Source organism: Mastomys coucha, unplaced genomic scaffold, assembly GCF_008632895.1.
Source record: "Mastomys coucha isolate ucsf_1 unplaced genomic scaffold, UCSF_Mcou_1 pScaffold21, whole genome shotgun sequence".
In the NCBI taxonomy this organism is placed as follows: Eukaryota; Metazoa; Chordata; class Mammalia; order Rodentia; family Muridae; genus Mastomys; species Mastomys coucha.
Genome location: NW_022196904.1, coordinates 73974441 through 73996387, shown reverse-complemented (window position 1 = coordinate 73996387; position 21947 = coordinate 73974441). Strand labels below are relative to the sequence as shown.

Sequence of the window (21947 nt, the reverse complement as noted above, 5' to 3'; positions counted from 1 at the left end):
CAGCACACCCTTATAGACGTCTGAATAGCTGTGGGCATCGCCCTGTGGTCCACACCCTCTGCCTCTCTGAGCTGGAGAAAATGTAAGAGATTGAACAACTAATAATTTGGATCCTAGGCTTCGTGCTGAGTTTGCGTAAACCACTTAACTTCTGAGGTCTAGATAAATCTCTCTCAATGGCCAGCACAGTGAAGGTCCCCTGCCCAGAAAACTACTTTGAAATAATCTCTACTTTAAATCTCTTTCCTTTGTTTCCTTGGAGAATGAGTGGTAAGTAGCCGCTGGGAGAGCATTCTTCATCTCCTATGAAGCACAGCCCCTATTTATATAACACAGGAGACTTTCTGAGCCAGCCTGGCATTTCCTCTGCACTGCCTTCCTTTAAACTGAGATGTGGTTTTTGGTTTTTGTAAAACAAAACAAAACAAAACAAAACAAAAAAAACCCAAAAACCATAAACCAAAAGCCAACCTTTGTCCCTATGCTAAGTAAGTTCGTTTATGTCAACACATTCAGAAGGGTGGTCTCCCCCTCCCTTTGTCCTATGTCCTGGAGACCAGATGAACAAGGAGGGGCTTAGCTCATATTTAACCCCAGAGGAGGAGGAAGACTGTGTGCTGTTAACTTTCTCAGTTTATTTGATTTTGTTCCCATCTTTGTTCTGATATGTATTCTAGCACACCCTTATAGACATCTGAGTAGCTATGGGCATCGCCCTGTGGTCCACACCCTCTGCCTCATCATCATGAATCCTCCCAGGTCATCCAGGTGACCCTGGGGTCCTGCCCTGGGATACAGAATGAGTCAGAGAATCACTTCCTCTGTTTTTACAACATGTTAAACATGAGAGACAATGAGGCCAATACACACAGGAGCGGCCTTGGAACAGGACAGAAATCCATGCAGAAGTCAGACTGTCATTAATGGGTGAGGGAGTTGGGCTCTTCTGGTTGCCAGGAAAGGAATCACTGTTGGCTGCCTTTGGCCAGCATACACATTAGAGATAGTGGAAGACAGGGCTTATCCTGGAACCAAAGCCACCATAAAATGGGATTGGGGTCAGGATAAAAATGACCACTTGTGTTCAGTCGGTAAAAATCCTGGTCTAGTAATTTTATTAATGGGAGAGTCTTCCAAGTGTCCAGGGCAAGCCTGGCTACAGGAGGTGATCCTACAATCTCTTACTTCTGATGATCTGAACAGAGAGCAGACTTTGCTCAGGGTGAAGCACCTGGTGCCCCGGAACCCTTAAGAAAGTGACTGGCTCGGTTTCAAGGTGTAGATCTCAGAGTAAAAAAGGTGGGGGTACCTGGGAAAGAGGTGCAAAGAGGGAGATTAGATTAAAAAGGTCAACACACACTCTGAAGGCAGCTCTCTCCCTCTAATCTTGTGTCCCCACCTAACCCCAGGCTGAGACACAATGGTGTCTGTGTGCACTGAGAGGCTAAATGATCAACAGGTTGAATTTTATGAGCCCCACACTTTTGTAACAGTTGATCATGAACAATTTCTTTTTTGTTCAATATAATATGTAAAAGGTGTGTGGACCAGAATTGAGGTTGCGCTTTATTGAATTTTCTCTGTGAGACCCTTGAATAAGTCAAGGGTTCTGTGGGGCCCCACTTTCATGTTTTATGCCTCCTTTATATTGACAAGTGACTATCTGTTTATGTGCTGCAAAATGGTGTTTCTTTTTTGTCTTGTTTTGAGACAGCATCTTGTAGAGCTCAAGTTGGTCTCAGACTTGTTATGTAGACCAAGGTAGACCTCGAACTTCTGAATCTCCTAGCTCCACTTCCCAAGTGTTGGGGTCATAGACATATGCCACTATATTGCTTTATAAGGTGCTAGGATAGAGCCTAGAGCTTCATGTGTGTTAGGCAAGCAGTCTGCCAACTGCATTATGCCTCTAGACCACAAAGTTATATTTTGTTGCCCTCACACATGGTGGAATGATTATATCACAGTAATTGGCAGAGCCATCACCCCAGATGGGGCAAGGAGAATCTGAGGAATAGGCACAAAATATAGTCAGGTAGGAGGAATACTTTGGGCATTAGTAAGTGACTTCTGATTGCATGTATCTTTCAAAACAACTAAAGGAGAGGATTCTAACTACAGCTTCAGAGACTTAATTGCTGTGACAAACAGAATCAGGAAAAGGCTAAAGTCAGGCGAGTCTGGTCACCCATCCTCTGGACTTCTGCGGGCTTTGAGTAAACCAGTAAGGACAGCCCTAAGTGGCAATCCCTCTTCTCTCTGCCAGGACACCCATCCCCTCTCTCAGTGAGGAATAACTTTTTCCAGAAGAAGCTTCTGAAAGATCTTGGGCAGTGCAGTCAACTTGGGTTAAACTCAGGCCAGCATCGCGGACATTTGCTCAGTTCAGGAAAGGTAGCCAGCGCTGGAGGCAGGGACTTATGTTTGCTGCTTGGCCACCATTTCCAGCTTGGAACCTAACATGGGCTGTAGCCTGAGGGCCTAGGGGCTGCTTCAAGCACTTGATAGATGTTCTCCTTACATTTCACTCTCGGTACCTTCTCACAGGCAGGGAATTTGAGGCTGGTCTCGACTACAGTCAGTGTTCTGACTTCAGAGGCCATAACTCTCCCAGACTGTCTTGTTTTCAGTAATTACGAATGCCAGTCATTGCTCTGAATATTACGAGAATATACAGCTGATGTGCGCTTGGGCATACTTGAGTGCACGTGCGTGCGTGCGTGCGTGCGTGCGTGTGTGTGTGTATGAGTTGTACAGGTATTTTCCTAAGCTGACTCTCCCCAACTCTTGTCTTTTGGTTCAGGATCTCACTATGTAGCCTGGGCTGACATGAAATTTACAGTTCTCCTGCCTCAGCCTCCTAAATGCTGAGAATCTAGGTGTGAACCACCACACTTAGCTATTATCTGAAAGTCTCCCAAACCACCCGGTAGGCAGAATACACTAACCTACTTTTTGTGCTAGAGTGGATCCTCAGCTAGTAAATACGAAGGAAGGTGGTGGTAAACATGGAAGAAAAACAAATCCACAAGATATTATCATAAAATAGTTTAAATAGTGCAGTTTAAAAGGAGCCCATGGAAATTTCCCAGACTCACAGAGCTACTGTGTAGCAGGCACTGAGTGCTAGCTCCCACCTATTAACAGGCAAAGTTCCTTCTCCCCAGGTTATTGAAGCCTTGCCATGTGCTCTGCTGGAAGCTTCCCAACCATGTGAGGATGCCTTTTCAACTCCCAGGACCTCTCAGCTGAGGAGAGGCACAGATGCCAATCTCACCCTCCTCCCAGCTTGTTATGTATGTGGTCTGATTTTCTGTGGCTTCAGTTTTCCATAGTCAACCACGGTCCAAAATTGTCAAGGAGAAAATTTAGGAAATACATAATTCATATATTTAAAATTGAACAACACTACCATGAGTCATGTGATGATATCTTAGGGCATTCCATTCTTTTCGGCCCAGAACATTTCTTAAATCAATGTGTCCACACTGTGTTTGCTGTCTGTTAGCTTCTTGGGAGCCATGTCAGTTATCACTCTATACTCATTGCTTTAGAGTGCTTGTGTCCAAATGACCCCAAAGCTCTCTTTAGTGTAATGTGTACACACACTTTGGAGCTGTCTGTAGACTCTGGCATCCATCAGGAGATATGGCCTGCATCTCCCACAGGCAGGCTGCTACTACACCAGGATCTGCCCAATCTGGCCCAGTACGTTGTGGAGTGGATCTGAACCAAGAATGCCTACTTTAGCAGCATCTTGACTGTCTATTTCAGTTTTCTGAGCAAAGCCACATTCTTCTTTAGTCCCCAGTATTACTTTATGGGAATTGCCTAGAGCACTAGTACCAAAGCCACCATGTGGTATGGTATATATGTGCACAACTCTCTACAACTTAGCATGAACTCCTGATGACACACGCAGCAACCAAGATGCGTCTCTAAAGTGCACTGGGTGTGAGCAGTCTTGCACAAAGGGTCCCATGCTCTACAATTCTTTGATGTGAGTTCTAGAAGAAGCAAAACGTATGCTGTTCTCTGATACTCTCAACTGGAGAAATGGTTGCCCTCTGTGAATAGGCTAGACTGGGCAAGGATCCGTAGGAGCTCACTGGAACAACAGCCTTGTTCTGTGCCTGCGTGGGGCTTTGGTTAATAGGCACATTATGTTTGCCCAAACTCAATACACACATCCTTCAGCTTTGTGTGTCTCATTGACATGGATGAATTTTGAACTCTAGTGTACAATGTGCATACCAAACATACCATCAGGAAGCCAGCATTAAAAAGGCAGCGATTTCTTCACTCTACTTGGAGTGCACTTGGAGTCACTTCACTTGGAAATGCATCGAAGAACTGAGGTTGATTTTTGAATGGATAGAAACATGGATAGATGAGTAGTTAGTTACATGAAAGGTCAAACAAAACATGGTGTTGCTGGTAGCAGGGAGCTGGGACTGTCAAGAAGGTTCACTGTAAAGAGCTTAAAAGTTGCCTGAATATTTGAGCAATCTCACAATGGAATTTTGTATTGATAAAGAAAGCAATTATGTGGAGCCCTGCTGTCTCCTGGTGGCCAGTCAAGGGTCCTGGGACTTGGAAGGAGCTTCTACAGGCAGTGATCTGTGTTTTGCATTTTCCAGTCACAGCTCATGATCTTAAGCAAGTGCTAAAGTACCAAAATACATGTTTCCCCTGTGAAGATAAGGCTGAGGCCAGAGCCTTACAATTTCCAGCCATGCCTTGCCAAAACTCATTTTCTTCCTGAGAATGTGGGCATTTGTTGCACAGCCCAGGGCTTCAAGTCACACCTGAGAGATGGGATGCAGGCAACACAATAAGCCAGGCTTTGAGAGAAGTAACCAGTTCTATTGTAGAGCTCTTGCCTGCTGGCTTCCTGTTGGTGTATTTGGAGTAGTAGGAAACCACAGTAGTTATTACAAATAAATAACCCACTAAAGACAAGTCTCTCAGATCAAAGAAGGACTGTGGGTCCAGCCTGGGCCCAAAGCAGGCATGCCCCTTTGGCACCTACTGTGGCCAGGGGAGGAGGGCGTGGAGAAGGTCTATCTGCTGTGCAAACATTCCCTGTCTCAGCCCTTCCTGGGTTTGTGAGAGCCTGAGAACAGCAGCCTGGAGGAAGGCTGGCTCTCTGAACTGCTGCCAGGTCTGCTAGACTAGGTCTGCCTCATGACCTTCCAGCCTGCCTGCCCAACCCAACAGGAGCCAGCTGGAGCTTCTGCTTATGTCCCAACTGGAAGAGCTCCTTTGTGGGTGATTGCATGCTTCAGAACTCTCAGGGGATCCCTCTCTCATCACTCCCTTGAGGGACTGCTCTGACTAGACTTTTGCCATTGGTGTGGTGACCCTGGTAGCAGACATGTTGTTGAAGGAAAGGCTGGGAGCAGATAAATAACATGACAGCAGCCTAGACTCTCCCTGTGGGGCAGGAGGAGGTAGAAAGGTATCTCTGGGGCCAGCAAGTTGATGTTTTCACCCTTCAGTGTGCACAGCCACTGCTAGAAATTGCCAATCAGTGGCCTGGGCCAGGACCTCTCCTTACTCAGAAGCTTGCAAATGATGTGGAGGCTACTGGTTGTAGAACAACGTTCTGAGTAGCATTCAAGCTGGCTATGGTTCCTCCCTGCATGAAGTTCACACATCCTAATCAAATCCATGATCGTAAACTGTAAACTGTTGAGTGAAGAAAGCAATAAAGAGGCTGTGAGAGGTGCTGAGGGCAGGGTGGGAAGGGGGTGTCCACAAAAGCTCTCCAAGAACAGGAGCATGCACTGAGCCCCAAGTCTGGGAGTGCGGGAAGGAGGAAGGATATTTGATAGTGAGGAAAGCACAAGACAAGATCCCAGGAGAGAATGGGCTTGGCATCTCCCAGGAAATATCCAACAGGCCAACATAGTTGGAGCAGACATGGGTGTGTGAGGAGAATGGAGAGCGGCCATCAGAAGATCTGATGTAAAACTGCCATGACTGTGCCTGGCAGGTCTGTGGAGGTTGTAAAGAGGTGAGGGTTGGGAGTAGGAGGTTAAATGGAGGGTGCAGAAAATGTGTTTTCTTTCTTTCTTTTTTCTTTTCTTTTCCTTTCTTCAATGGTGTTGGCAGTTAAACCTAGGGTTTTGCATGCTGGGTAAGTGCTCTATCACTGAGCGATAGCCCCAACCTTTTAAAATGCATTTTTATTTGGGGCAAGGTCTCTGAGTTACCTAGGCTAGCTTCCGACTTGTAGGCCCACAGGTCAGGTCCTACCCACAGTGGGGACAGCACTGTTTTCTTTCTGGGGTGGTCCACATTTCTTGGGGACAGGCATGCTGCAATTTGGAAAAGGAAGTCTTGTCCCTGTTTTATGAGATCACAGAGACCTGGAAGAGCTGTCATCTTGCTTTCCCTTCTGCTTCCTTACTAGTTGGAACCGTTTCCATAGTGAATGTCAGAAACACAGCTCCAATTGGCTCAGACAAAATAGAAACTTTATTGCCACGTGTAACTGAAAACCCTAAGGATACTATTAGTTTCAAGAATAGTTGGATCTGGATGTTCAGGCTTGTTCTTTTTCACCCCTAGGCTCTCTGTTCCCCTGTGCACACTTCACTTTCATGGTGTAGAGGCTGCCACTTGCCAGTCACGGTAGGATAAGAACCTGCATCCCCAAAAACTCCAGCCAATACCCCCCTTTCTTTATTAAGTCATACGGCAATCTCTGAATAAGCCTAGCCAATAGATCCATTTACTGTTTCCCCCGGGAGCGCATGTGGGTGGTTTAGCCCCACTGAAACCCATAAGAAGATCAAGAGTGCAGAGGGGAGTACAGACAAGCAAGCCAAGCCCCCAGCATACTCTGGGGCTCAGAAATCTTGTGACATGGTGCTGTCATTTTATTTCCTCTTGGTCATGCTCCTTCCAGCCCAGCTCCTTTAGGAGAGCTCCTATGCCAATCATCCAAGCCTATGCCAATCATCCAAGCCTATGCCAATCATCCAAGGGTCTGGCAGGGCCACAAAAGCCTGAGGCTGGGCTGGGCTCAGGAGCCAGATTTCTAGGAAGGGAGGAAGAGAACAGTAAAGCTTGTCAGGTCTACACTGTGACCGCCCCCGCCACATACATACACTCACACACATTTTCTCTTGTTAAATACTTGTACACCCACTACACCTCATATCCCCCAGGCCCCTTAGTTCATCCTCCTTTCCGCTCTGCCTGCCTTCTGAGGCAATGGTGTGCTTGCCTCTGTTCTCCTTCTCCTTCCCTTTAGTTGGGGGAAGCTTTCAAATGATGCTCTTCCCAGGTATGGTGGATCATGCCTATAAGCTCAGCATTTGGAAAACTGAGGAGGATTAGCTGGAATTAAGTGGAGTTTGGGACCAACTTAAGATGGGAATGAGTTCAAGGCTAGCCTGGGTTATAGAGTAAGACTATCTCAAACAAAACTAGCTTACTAAGTAAGTAAGTAAGTAAGTAAGTGACACCTACTCTATACTCTGTCATACAAACGTAGCTTGGATGCCCAGGACAGAACACTGCACAGAGCCTTAGACATGGCTGACTTTCTTCAGCTGTCTCTCTGACAAAATTTCCCTTCCCATGTGTACTGTGTGAGCTGGAGAACCCACTTCCCTGCTCTTCCCCAGGGTCTAGATTCAGATTTTACCAGGGCTCACTCAGGCCTTGTGATATACTTACCATGTTTTTGGAGGCGTTTCTCCAGCAGAAGTTATGGTCAGCATGGGAGCCATAGATGGCGCATGACCCAGCACAATGGCAAAGGCACAGACAGAAAACAGCAGCCAATAAGGGAAACGCTTCCTTAGATCAGAGAATGGATTACACACTAGTCAAGTGGGTCTCTGCATCCAACAAAGATATCTTTTCTCTGACATGCCAAGTTCGAATCCTTATTTCTTTCCCTGCCCCTTGTTTATTCCCAGTATTGCTCCTAGGGGCTCACTACCAACCTCCTTGACCCATGGTAGTATCCCTTGTGCCATCAGCTCAGCCTCACCTGTAGCTCCTCTCAGAGACACTCTTCTCCACCTGTGTATGCCCAGGCACTTTCAGCTCCACTGTCTCTCTCTTAGGTCTGCCAACATGTCATCTTGTCAGACAGCTCTTTCCTTACCACCCCTTCTCTTCTGCTCTCCCCACTACACCCTGCCAGCTCCCAACACCAGCATGGCTCTTCTGCTTTCTCCACCCAACCCCAGATAGACTGGAAGTCTCCACATGATTCAGACCACAGTGTTTCCTGCCACATCCAGTGATGACCTGCCTAATAGGCATCAGTGTGTGTGTGTGTGTGTGTGTGTGTGTGTGTGTGTGTGTGTGTGTGCATGCTTATATGGGTATATATATATAATCCTGAAGTTCCCAGAATGCGCTCATTCCTGTCCCAGCAATACTCCCTCCCCATCCTGCCACTATGTCTCATAAAGCGCACACTAGCCAGCTTCCAGCTGCTCCCATCTTCCCATCTGCCAGTAGCTAGCAGGCTCTCAGGGACAAGCTGTTAACTTTACATTGAAGGTACTTTAGAAGCTGGACCTGCATCTTACGCTGATCTGCTTAGCCTTGGCATTCTCACCTTCATGTACACCCTAATCTCTTTGTAGAATTATGAACCCCAACCCACTCACCCCATGCATACCCTAGAGAGGAGAAGCGTGGATCTCCAGCCTGATGGGATGGACACCTGATCTGGAGGGGCCCTTGACAGAAATCTTTCTTGAGCCTCAGAAACAAGTGAGCATTCACGGGGAACTCTCAAGCCAGAAGGAACACCCAGTCAATTGCTGATGCTAGGATTTTCACTTAAAACTACAGCTGATGAAGTGTTTCCCACTGCCGTCACTTTCCGAGCCAGAGATGACATGAGGCCAGCGTCTCTGACTCTGCCCCACAGGAACTCTCCATGTTCTGTGATCCAGCCAAATGCTCATGGTCTGATGTGTCCTGGCCACAATGAGTTTGCCCAGTCTGCCAGGAACAAAAAAGCCTTCGGCAGATGAAAGCTCAGGAAACTACAGTTGAGGTCTAGGGCAATTTGCCCTTGAATCCAATTGACAGCTCCTGTCTGAAGATTCCTACTGGAATCAGCACACTTATAAGGAAGCTGAGGAACCTAGGCTTGGCAGTACAGCTTCAATGTTCTATCCAGATAAAGATAATTTTCTACACCCATTTGATGGGCTGAGAAGACTATGCTCCTATGTAGGGAAGGACAAGAGACTCCTGAGAGTCATGTCACAGTGGGAAAAGGTACCATATGCCATGCAGACAAAATGCTGGAGCTGGAGGGACAGAGGGGAGGGCCTTAGGATAGAGAGCGCAGCTACACATATACCATATGTTATACAGCATACTACCTCCGCATGCTGAGGAAAACATTCTCTGAGCTTTTCAATGCCTTAGTGGGATGTAAACCCAGATCAAGCTTCATTTCCATCCAAGTGGGATGCAAACAACTTTAATTGTAAGATAAGAAGCAGCCACGACCCCACCCTACCCTGGGATGTCTCCAGCACTGGGCATGGAGCTAGCAGCAGCGGGGCCAGAAGCTGAGTTGGCAGGGGTGAAACTAGAGCTCTGTGAAGCTCGCTCAGAGTGGCAGACACAGTGTGAAGTCCCAGGACATTTGCAGCTAGAGCGGTTAACAGGATGTATGCAGGTACCATGAGGTAGCTCAGCCATACCTGAAAGAAACAAGATACCTATGTGAGCAAGTGAGTCTTAGGGCATCTAATATTGGGGTAAGTAAAGGAAGGGCTATTGAGATACTCTGTTAACTTTTAGAGCGCACAGTGGTCTCTCTGGAGAATACTGGAGTTGCTAGAAGAGGCCAAGACCCTTCTCTGCTATTAGCTCAGGTCACCCCTAACTGAGCTACAGGCAGGCTGACCTTAGACTTGGCAACTGTAGCAGTAAAGACTTCCTCTCTTGCTTTATGATGTGTGGGGTCAAACCCAACTGACATTATTTTCCTCAGGTGAAAGTAAGACTTAAATGGCAGACAGAAAACCAAAGGAGAAGAAATAATATTTTTACTTAAATGGATCCAGTTTCAACATCAAAAAATACACTCACCTGTTTTATGGAGATCCCAGAACAGAGTCCAAAGTTACAGAGTGACTAAGTGGATAACTCATTTGTTCATTCAGTGAAGAGCTGGCAAACCCTCTGGTGATTAGCCAGTGCTGGCTGGGGCCCCACTGTATGCCAAGCCTTGAGCTCACGTCTTCCATTAAAGAACTTGGTTGGCATAGTCTGGACACTCATGCAACTGTGCCCTAAAGTGGAAGGCACAACAACCCCACAGCTTAATGAAATACTTTTAAAAAAAGATTTAAGCAGAGCCTAGGGAGCTAGCTTAGTCAATAGAGTTCTCACCACACAAACATGAGGATCTGAGTTCAAGTACCCACATAAAAAGCCAGTGTGGAAATGGGTTCTTATAATCCTAGCACCAGAGAAGCAGAGACTGGTGTTCCCTGGAGCTTGCTGGCCAATCGCCTTTCCCTAACTAGTGTGACCTAGGTCTCAGTGAGAGACCCTATCTTTAAAAATAAAAAGATGTTTCCTAAGAAACAACACTTGAGGTTAACCTCTGGCCTCCTCAAGCAAGAGAACACACACACACATACACACACACACACACACACACACACACACACACACACACACACACATTCATTCAGCAGCCTGTGGAAGCAAAGGAAGAAGCAGAGATGGAGACTTTAAAGACACAGAGAACTCAGAGAGGTAGAAATTGAATATTCAACAGTAAATTACAAAATGTGTGGAGTGGCAGCTGGGTTGACAGTGGTAAAGTGGGGGAACTTTTTGTTTCTTTTATCAATTGAGCTCAATACTTTCTTTTTCATTAATTATTTTATTTATTTACATCCCAAGTGTTGCCTGCCCTCCCGGTCCTCCCTCCCAGAGTTTTTTACCCCATCCTCCCTCCCCTACATCTCTGAGAGGGTGCTTCCCCCTCCCCACAGGGCATCCCCCTTTTCTGGAGCATTGAGTCTCTACAGGATTAGGCCCATGTATCCTCTCCCACTGAGGCCAGACAAGGCAGTTTACTGCTACATATGTGCCAGGGCCTCGGACCAGCCCACATATGCTCTTTGGTTGGTAGCTTAGTCTCTGGGAGCCCCCAGGGGTACAGATTAGTTGACACTGTTGGTCTTGTGGGGGAACATTTAAATCAGGAGGTGAATCATAGACTGTGAGGGAGAACTGTGGGTGTCAAGGGGACACAGTAGACTGGGACATAATGAATCTGTTCTCTGGGTGCCGTGTGTGTATTTGTTCTCTTTCTCAAGCACATTTTCGTCCCTTGGACCCAAAACAATGGCCCGGTAATGCTGAGTTGGGTGAACAGGGTCATCTTCTTCCTGGATTTTCATCTCTCTCCTCTCTTTTGGGAATTGGTTTTTGCTTAAATTCAGGTGATAACCAAGCCTCCCTGCTCCATGATAAAATAATCTGAGCAAACTAAAAATGTAATTAAAAAGTGTAAATAATCAAAGAAGTGTCCCTCTTTGGCACCCTATCTCCAACTTCTGGGGTAGAAGGCCAGCTCCCAGCTTTCCTGTACTTTCTCCAATAAATAGGCTGGCTACATTGGAGATTAGGACCCCAAATGGAATGGTGCATTCACCACACTGCATTATCCAGGTAGACCCTTTGCCTGGAGCCCAGTGTGTGGACCCCATTAGGTCATGTTTATGTTTTCCTCTCATTCTGTAAACACACTGCCCCATGTTGCAGTTTCCTGCTGGCAGTCCTGGTGATGAGCTTTAAGAAAGCGCTTCTTGTAAGATGTACCACCCACCCATTACTGAGAGACCACCAGTCCTATTTAATAGCCCAGGCTGACTGTTGACTGAGTCAGACAGCGAACGCAAGCCAGATATGGGTAATGATGATGTGCCAACACCTGAGGAAGGTCACCCTCAACCCCCACTGTGCCACACACTTTAGGGGGATTATCTCACTGTACCCAATAGCGCTGTACCTCTTCATTTTGAAGCTGAGTGCACTGAGTCTCAGGTTGTTACAGGACTGGCTAAATTCACACTCAAGTGGCCCATCAGAGGCCCCTGTTGCAATGCATCAGGAATTGTCAGCATTTAGCTAATACCATGCCATACATTCACGAGGCTGACACTCAACTGCTGGTTGACAAGTGTCCCTTTTGGACTGAATCAATACTCTGCACACATCACAATCACTTGGAGGATTTGTAGAGACGGTTGTGTGACCCTTAAAGGACAGTTTCTGATAGGATGGTCAGTAGGCCCGAAACTGTGTTCTAATCGTTTTTTGCCCACACTGGCCCAGATCACACCATGAGCCCCCTTAGCTGTAAAAGGACTCATCACGTCAGTGTGCATCGTCTGAATCTCTGAGCACTGAGGCAGGCAACCAGAAATGAGCATGAGCAGATTGTTCAGGTCCAATGCTCACCGTGGAAGCCCCACCACACACTTCACTCGCTTCGTGTTGCTAAGAAACTAAATTTGGGGCTTGGGAAATAGCTCAGTCAGTAAAGTACTTTTCATGTAAGCATGAGGACCTGAGCTCAGTTCTTAGAATCCATGTAAAAAGTTGGAAATAGTAACATATAGCTATAATTCTAGTGCTGGGGAGGCAGAGACAGGGGCATCCCTGTGACTCATTGGCTAGCCAGCCTAGCCTAATCAGCAGATTCTAGGCTAGTGAGAAACCAAAGTATTTGGCTTGCTTCAGAGCTGTGCCCATCATTTCAATTTTGGGGCCTTCTGCTTAAAGTGCTTCAGGAGTCCCTGAAGATAGAAGTCTGGCTTATTTCTTCCCACACCAGTGTAATGCTCATGGGGCACCAAGTGTGGAGGGGAGCAGGGTACCAGGGCTGCCCTTTCCCAGCTGTGTTGGCACAGCTCACTGCTGCTGATAGGGTAACAGAGATGCAAAGAGCTGATGGTGTAGAGGACCTTATAGGGTTCTTGATGCTGTGCTTGGATGTGGAGTAAATCTGTGATGAGGAGTCCTACAGGTGGCTCCAGTGGGGATTTCCCAGATCAAAGAAAGTTCCTCTGGGCAAGGGAGTGAAGATGCTGGATGCTGGATGACTATCTGAGCTTCTGCAGGGCACCCAGGACTCATGTTTACAACCCAAACTGTGACTTGTGGGGAAGCAAAGGGGAGAAGGCATACACCCAGTTCTCCTAGCTCCTCCTTCTTCCCAAACAAGCAGGTTGGCAAGGAAGGCAGCATGAGCCTTGTAAGTTTGGTCCAAACATACTCCGTTAGACACTGAATCCAGCTTTCCTGTACCTGATTCTTCTCAATGCAAGTGATTTCCTCTACTCTGTGAGTCTCAGGTTGTCTACTTGTAGATTGGAAAGTAACAAACTAGAGCCTCACTACTATATGTGAGTACACTGTAGCTACCTTCAGACATCCCAGAAGAGGTCATCAGATCTCCTTATGGATGGCTGTGAGCCACCATTAGTTGCTGGGATTTGAACTCACAACCTTCGGTAGAGCAGTCGGCACTCTTAACCACTGAGCCATCTCTCCAGCCCCAGATCCTCACTACTAACAGTCTATTACCTAGCCTTATTGGCCTCACTTGAAAGTGCGTTATAGAGCCTCAGTCAGAGCCCCATATAGTGACACATGTCTGTCATCCTGGAACTTGGGGGGCTAGGGCAGAATCATGACCTTGAGACCAGCTTGAGCTGTATAGACTTTGTTTCTCCACCCCCTTCAAACAAAACAAAATGAAAAACAAACAAACAAAAACCCAACAACAAAACCTAAAAAACAAACAAACAAAAAGTGAGCTGAGTGCGATAGCATACATTTGTTCCAGCATTTGGGAGGTAGAGGCAGATAGACCTGGAACTCAGTGCCATCCTCTGATACACAGGGAACTTGAGGCCAACCCGGCATGCATGAGACCTGTTTTTTTAAAATGACAACCCACAAAACAAGCAAAAGCAAAAAAAGAAAAAAGAAAGGAAGAAAGAGAGAAAGAAAAAGAAAGAAGGAAAGAAAGAAATGTAAAACCACTTTTCTTAGACCTGCCAGGTGAGAATCTGCTCCTAGAAGAGTTTCCCTGGTAACAGGTACCCACGGGGACATGCAGCTGGGAGCGGTGTCTGTGGGCTGGAGAAGAAGGTGCAGACAAGTGTTTCATCTTAGGAGGCTGTGGGCGTGGCTTGGGAGATCTGCTGGGGCTCTGAGTCTTCGCAACTGTGAGGCGGGTCAGCCCGTGAATCGGAGAACTGCGGGGGCTCTGAGTCTTCACAGCCCTGAGGCGGGTCTCAGCGGGTGCCTCATAACGGAGTGGCACATGCACAAGAAGCCAGTTTCACGGAGTATTCTGAGGAATGCTCAGCATCAGAGGCAAAGGGTCCTCTGAATGCACGCATCTGAGGGACAGGCTAGATTCTGTGATCCTGTGGTCCCTTGCACAGATGTCTTACATATATCATCAAAGTAGATTATACTAATGGGGCACCCTAAAAGGGCAAAGAGGCTCAGGACTAAGGGGGCTTCCTAGGGACTCAACTTCCGGTTTACCCATTGTTCAGAGCAGGACTCAATCTGTCTACTCTCCTGTCTCCTTCTCCTCTAGAGTGCTGCTTCCAGATCAGGTGGCCAGAGAGATACATGTCCCTGTCGGGAGAAAGCTCGGCCTGGGTACAGATCAGGTGTAACCAAGGGAACAGCTGTTGCCTGGCTTAAGACGGGGGCGGCTCCCTTGGAGCATGTTGGAGAAGGTGTCTGCTTTGTCATGTCTGAAGGGCTTTCTTTCCACCCAATGAATGACATCTCCCGGCTTCTGCATGTCAGTTTTGCCATGATTCTTAGTGGCCACTGGGATATCCTGTGGGTGTCCAGAAAAAGTCTTAGCGGATACCATACAGGTGATCAGGCTCTTGGAACCGTGATGGAGATATGGGGTTCACTGAGAGAAAAGCTTGTTCTTGTGAAAGAAGGTTGAGGCCACAGCCTTTCTGGCCTCTAAAGTGTTGTTGGTAGAGACATCTGCCCACATCTCAAAACATTGCTCTAGTTTTACTTCAGGGTCACAATTAGGTCGTCAGTGGGTTATGATAGAGATAAACTTGGTGTGCCAGTTTTACAGGGTGCGATGCTAGTCAGACCCAGGGGTTAAGATCCTGATGAATCTGCCTTCCAGCTTTATCTCGTCCCTGTGTGTGAGAATGTGCCTTGTAGTGAGCATCCTTGGGGACCTATGGACATGCTGAGCTGTGAAGCATACTTACAGGACAATGTCTTGTGTTCCTACCAGCTCTAGTGTTCTAAGATCCTAGGGTTAAACTGCACACAATTAATCTTAAGGAACTGGGACCATAGCCCTGGAGGAGAGAGCTAACTTTGAAGCTCACCGCCTCGTAACTATGTGATATTAAGCAACACTAAGTTTTGTACCTCAGTTTCCTTACCTGTAACTGGACACTGTACAGAGGGTGGTAGGGGTGATTACGGGAAGGAACCAGGCAGTGGTCGTGCCTGGCAGGAGCCACCTTCATGCCTATTCTGATCCTCATAGGTGAGCAAACTCAGCTGTTAGAAAGATTGTAACCATTTTTAAAGATCTGTACTTGCATCCTGGTATTCCTGTCAGCTTTCTGTTATGGTAACAAGCACCTGCGATAAATCAAGTGATAAAGCAAAGAGGTTTATTTTGGCTCACAATTGGTTCATGATCAGTTGGCTCTGTGGCTTTGGGCCCTGTGCTGAAACAGCACATCATGGTGAGAATATGTAGGGGATAAAAAAGCTGCTTGGTGTATGGCTGGCAAGCACGAGAGAGAAGGGATGTTTAAGATAATGTGCCTGACCACCTGCCTCATGCTTCTCATAGGATATTCAGGAGTCAGCTCTCTCCTTCCACCTTCTTGAGTCAGCGTCTCTCTCGTTTCTGCTCCAGGGCTCTGTCTTCCAGGCCAGCTGGCCTGCAAGCTTCCACGCGATTATCTCTCTACCTTCCTTAGTGCTGCAGGTTCATGTGGCAAGGACTTTTACCTGCTTAGCCATCTCACTGGCCTCATGAACTGGCCATGAACTCTAAGATTTGATTGCCCCTCACAACTTAAGTCCAGATGGTGAGAAGTATGGCTGCTCCCATTTTTTATAAGAAAGCCAAGGCCCTGGCAGGCTGCGGGACCTGCTGAGAACCTCATAGCTGACAGGAGCTACAACAGGAACTCCAGCCCAGAGTTTTAGATTCAAGTTACTGGATGCTGAGTGTTCCTGGTATCAGCGGCTCCCAATGCTCCTATGCTGTCATCAGGCCAAACTCAGAGCTCATGGTCTTCATGGGGGGCATCCATTCTGATGCTCGCAATGACCCTGCAGCTTGATTCTATTTCATTTCATTTTTCTGACCTCAAAGAATGAGAGAGCCTATGGCTGTGACCTTAGGAAGGCTCTGGCGCCCACACTCCTGACCACCTCATTTTATTGCTCATCTGTTAATTCAGGCTTGTCTAGGGCGACTGAGTAACAAAGAATGAGATATAGCCCCTGTTGTGTCTCCCATAGAAATGTGTTCTGGCTCACTTTGGAAGCTTGGGCTTCAGGGGATCCTTCTCTCTGCTTGTCCTTATTTCTTTGTGGGATCTCTATAGAAAGTCTCACTTTCTGCAGTCTTTGAGGCATCAGGAATTCCCATACCTGGGAACTGGGAAACCACAGGACACAAGCGTATTCATGAGTATTCTCTGGGACACCACTGGATCTTCTTTAACACTCTGCTTGCTCTACAGGTGACAACCTCGGGACTCCAGGACAGTCATGGAAGAATGAGCAAAGCCCCGGTACCTGGCAGCCACGGACACTCTTGTCCCTCTGTTGATCCCTGCATCTCCAAGACTGGTACAGCAGCTAGACTGGCAACACTGGACATCTGGAAACTTGGTTTGTTACTGTGAAGATGTTCAATGGCCTGTCGTGCAGGTCTGCTGAGGAAATCATACGATTCTTTTTACGTGCTGACATGGTTCCCACATCCTTCAGAGACAGACCAGCCAGGATCATCACGACCAATATCTTAGCAACCCTGTAGCCTGATCAGTGCAGGCTCAGCTGACTACCCCCAAGAAGTCCCCAGCATCATTCCCTGTGAGCTCTTCTGAGGTCTTCCACAGCTGAAACCTGCTTCCAGCCTGTCTCACCAACAAAGAGGCTTAATTCCAACCCTACTGCCAGAAGCTTCAGTGGCCAGCTGAAAGTACTCTCCTTCTGGGTAGACAGTTCCCAAGAGAAACTTGGGCACCTGTAGGATCCATGGCAGCGGGCCGTCTCCAGGACCTGGGAGCCACTCTGTGCTAGAGAGTTTGAAGTCTGGGTGCTCTGCAATGGGGCAATTCTGGGCCTAGGGACTTCTCTACCTCCTGTGGCTCAGACACTGGAGAGAACACAGCCGAAGGGGTGATGTCAGGAAAGGGTACTGGACATCACTCCCTTCTGTGGAAGTGTTCTTCCATGCATTCCCAAGGGAAACAGCCTCTGACACATGACCTCTTACACATGACTCTGTACATGGGAACTGTGAGGTCCTCACAAGTCCATCCTGGGGAACGTCCCACTACCTCATACTGGCCTACCAGATTCCATCATAAAGTGAGCGTGTCAGCTGTCCAGGTCCAACTTCCCTGGAGAATGTGGCCCAGTGAGGTGATAAGGCCCACTGGCAGCTGGTAACAGGCTGCCTTCTCTTTCTTTTTTTCCTAAGGCAGCTGAGACCTGAGAAGGGTTCTGTGTCTCCCCCCACCCCCCTCCGGGTCTGGATGCACCACTCACTACCATTCCTCTTCAAGCTATGGAGTACTCCTCTCTGGGAGCCATGGGAAAGGTGGCCTCCCAGATGTGGGAGACAAGTGCCTCTGTTGTTCTGGCAGAGGCAGTGTGGGTCGAGCAGGGTGCTGGAAGAGGACACCCAGGCTTTGATTCTGAGCTGTTTCTTCCTCCTCCCGGCCCACCTGTGCAGAAGGTCCCCTCTTCCTGCCTCGGTCGGCTGAGCTGGCACAAAGAGCTTCACTGAGCCCAGGGTCAGGGGCATCAGATTAGCCACTGAGCAGGCCTGAGAGGTGGAGCCTCTCTGAGCTACTTTCTGGGGATAATGTCTGTTTGTTCTAGGCACAAACACAGGTCTGTTGGGAAGGACCTGGAGAGATGGCTCAGAAACTAGAGCTCTCCCTCCCAAAGCTCAGATGGAGTCTCTGGGCACAAAGACAAAGTAAAAAACAAAACAAAACAAAACAACAAAAAAAAAATCTGTGTTGTTAAAATTCCCATCTTGATGTAGATTTCTGTAGTCACCTTTTAGATTTCTTCTCACTTGCTTTGCTGTTCTCAGTGCTTGGTTCCTACTATACGACTCACGAGAATTACTGGAGGTCCAGCCATCATATCTGCATCCCAGCCAGCAGAAAGGCAGAAGGAAGGACAGGAGTCCTTTTCCCTTAAGGGCATTTGCTGGAAGTCTGCTTTAGTGGTTGAACTTAATCGCAAGGCCACAAGGAAACTAAAGAATGTTTTGTCTATTCGAGGTAGCTAGGCACCCATATAAAAAGTAGGGGTTCTGCTACTGGGCAAAGAGGAGACATGAGCAGTACACACCAACAACATCAAATTCAAAGATCAACAGATCTACCACAGCCCCGTTTAGGCAACAAGGTCCAGAGAAGTCCGAGAATCAGTAGTGAGCACACCACCAAGCCCGCGGCACTGGATTCTCGGCATATGCTTGGTTTCATCTCTGTTTCTTGGCTTAAATAGAAAGGCTCCATTTCAAAGGGAGCTTGAGGGCCACTCAGCTGAGAGCTACAGGACAGGGGCAGAATGGTGACCGAGTTTTCGTGTCCAGATCTGCCTGGCCCTGAGTCATGGTAGGTGAGGAACTACTCACAAGGTCTCTGCTCTGGGCCTGTGGGGTGTGCCTCTCTTGCCATGACCCTGTCCCCTGCCTCAGTGTGGGTGAGTCTCTGTCTGGTGTTGGCTCTTACTGTGGGGCTGTGGAGCTGTGCTTCTGACACTCTGCTTGTGTTTCAGGGAGCAAGCTGTTGGAATGAGAGCTTCTGGGAGGCACGATGTCTCCCTCAAGATTGTGCTGGCCATGGGCTGCCTTCTCCTGGCTGGCTTTTCAGGGGCCTCATCTGCAGGTGAGATGCCGCAAAGGCTGGACCTCCACTTCAACCAGGCTGCTGGGGGAGGGAGCTCACAGGGAGTCTCTCAGGTAGGGTCCTCACTGAACACCTTGGATTCCAGCAAGCCTCATCCTGCCCCAAGTTTTCTTAGGAAATGACAGGCTGGCCTAGAATCATCCCAGGTTGCAAACTCAGCGTCTGCCCGGATTCCATTGCAAGTGAACCTCAGCTCCCTGGAGCTGGGACTTCCCTCATGGAGAACCCATCTCTCAATTCAAGACAATTGGAAAGAGGAGACATTGTTGTAAGATATTTTGAATTTTTAAAGGAGACCAGAAATTTGGATTTTTATTAAAAATCTTGTTTTTAAGTGTTAGCTGCTAACACAAAATTTAGAATCTGCCCAGAAGAGAGTCAGGGAGTGGGGAGGGAGAATTCTGCTGAGATTCGGCATTCTAGCTCTGGTCTACACAATTTCAGGGCATCCCTCCCCACAGTGTGCCATCAGGTCAGGATCTGGGCCCATAAAGCCTTTTTCGGGTGCAATGCCCTCAGCAAGGATTAGATTGTGTTTTCCTTTTTTTGTTGTTTAGTTTGGTTTATATATTAAGATAGGTCCTCACAAGATAGCCCTGGCTGGGCTTAAACCTACAGATCAGCCTGCCACTGGAGTTCTGGGATCAAAGGTATGTGCCACCACACCCAGCTGTTTTCTGTTTGAGACAGTGTCTCTTTCAGTATGATCCAGGCTGGCTTCAAACTTGCAATCTTCCCTCCTTAGCCCTCTAAGTGCTAGGGCTACAGGCCTGTGTTACAGCCCAGCACCCTACTCAGATCTACCTCACTATCTCAGTATTGTCAACTTTGCTCTAAGTGGCTTGTTTATTTTATCTTGTGAGGTTTCTTTTTTTTTTTCCTTTTATCTTGTGGTACCAAGCAAGTGATCTTTAAGTGATTTTAAAATTATGATTAGAAGCACAGGACACTTTACCCAGGCTACATTGAATAACTGGCACCTTTGGCAGACACTGGAGGTACAAAGTACAAATCTTAGAACCTGAGCAGGAGTTTAATAAAACCACCATGGATACCATTACACATCTTAAAATGCTATTATTACTGGCAGTTTTTGCTCTTCCATGATAAAGGATGTCACATTGAATTGCATTGTTTACCAACCCTCTGAGGGTAAGAGGCATTCTGCAGCATAGAATGCCTTCACCATGATTTCAAAATCTCCTCAATTCTTGGATGACATAGCAAGTAGGCAAAGTGTCAGTATTCAGTGCAATGATTTACGACATCGCCTGAGTTCATTCATCTGCTCTTTCAATTAATAAACACAAAGTAGGTATTGACTCCGGGCTAAGAACTGCATTTGGGTTTATGTTTTGGGGTTATTTAGCTTGGGGAGTATTCAGATATTTCCTGGGTGTTTCCTCCCACACCCCAGTTTGCATATAAACCCTTTGGAATGGAGACTGTGCCTCTCTCTGGTGCCCTTCAGTCTGTGTTCTTTGGGAAAGAAGTAGAAATTACCTTTGTCATTCATGCTTTAAGTAGTCGTAGCCTGCATTCCCTTATAGTCTGCCTCACAGGCCCTCTACTGTAGTCAGGGAAATCAGTGTGGTTGCCATGGTGATGTTTCAAAGATGGTACTGGTGATTTTTAGATGATTTACTGATCCATATGTATGAATACCCAGCTTCCACAAAGGACAACCCACCACATCCAGTCACAGAAGTACTCTGTCTTAGCCATTGGCTCAGAGCTTTTGGAGTGGGGCTCATGATCCTGATGGTGGGCAGACGTGTAGCGTGTGGCCCACCATAGCTAAGTTGAGATGCAAAGTTGGCTGCAGAGTCATATGCTTAGACAGGGAAAGGACTGTGGGCTTTTCTTGGAAGTGAGACAGTGAGACCTGAAGCTTTGTTCACTTAGTGGAACTGGTCCTCCCCAGGGGGCTCTTGGTCTGGAGCACTGAGCACTCCAGGAGACATTTGGTCTCCACACTCTGGTAATCAACTCCTTGAGACTGACTCCCACTTCCAGGACCAGGTGGAAGGCTACTAGGAATTCGTGACTATCCTCTTTGGAGATAAGCGTAGGTGTGGGATTTAGCACCCAGCTCTCAGAGCTGTTGCTTGGAGCACCAGCTTGAGCGTTCTTTCTATATCAAGGCGGGGAGCTGCCCAGCCTATGTAGCAGCTCTTCTCTCCAGCCAGCAGGGAAGTCTGCATCTGCTTCCTCTGTTGTTACCTGAAACTTAGAATCTGAAGTGGTGACTCACTGAAAGCTCACAAATGTGGAGTTCTCATTGTAGTGGCACTTCAAGTCTGAATTCACACCAACAGTGAGGCAAATGGAACCAGAGGTGCCTGCAGTGCACCAGAGATACAATGTGGGGGCTGGGCACCCACACAGAAAACTTGGGCTCTGTAGAAGACAAGGTAGTCCTTATCTGGTGCAGTTGAGTATAGATAACAGCATGTCTCCCTCTAGGCTCTTCTTTAGATTTGTAACTACGGCAGCTATGGCTTCCTTCCTGCATAACTGAAGAATAATCAAATACCTACCTCTTAGAGCAGCTATGCCTGCCATGGTACTACTGAACGGGTTCTGGTCCCATGTTGTAGATGTGACTCCTGTACCAACATTCCCTGTGAAATGTAGTGATTCTAAGTCCCCTGCACTGTGGTGCTTGCTTCCACTCCAGATACCCGCCCTGGTCTCACAGCTGAACCCCTTCCCTGGTGGACTCACCTA

At 47.5% G+C, this 21947-nt stretch overlaps 1 protein-coding gene across 3 annotated transcripts in view; it reads left to right on the top strand.

Annotated features, from left to right (window-relative positions):
* Cemip (cell migration inducing hyaluronidase 1) overlaps positions 1-21947 on the top strand; it is a 157755-nt gene that overhangs the window by 67888 nt on the left and 67920 nt on the right. For all 3 annotated transcript variants that reach the window (XM_031387227.1, XM_031387226.1, XM_031387228.1), the window contains exon 2: positions 19087-19196. In XM_031387227.1, the coding sequence (XP_031243087.1) occupies positions 19087-19196 (110 nt within the window). The remainder of the gene's footprint in view (positions 1-19086; positions 19197-21947) is intronic.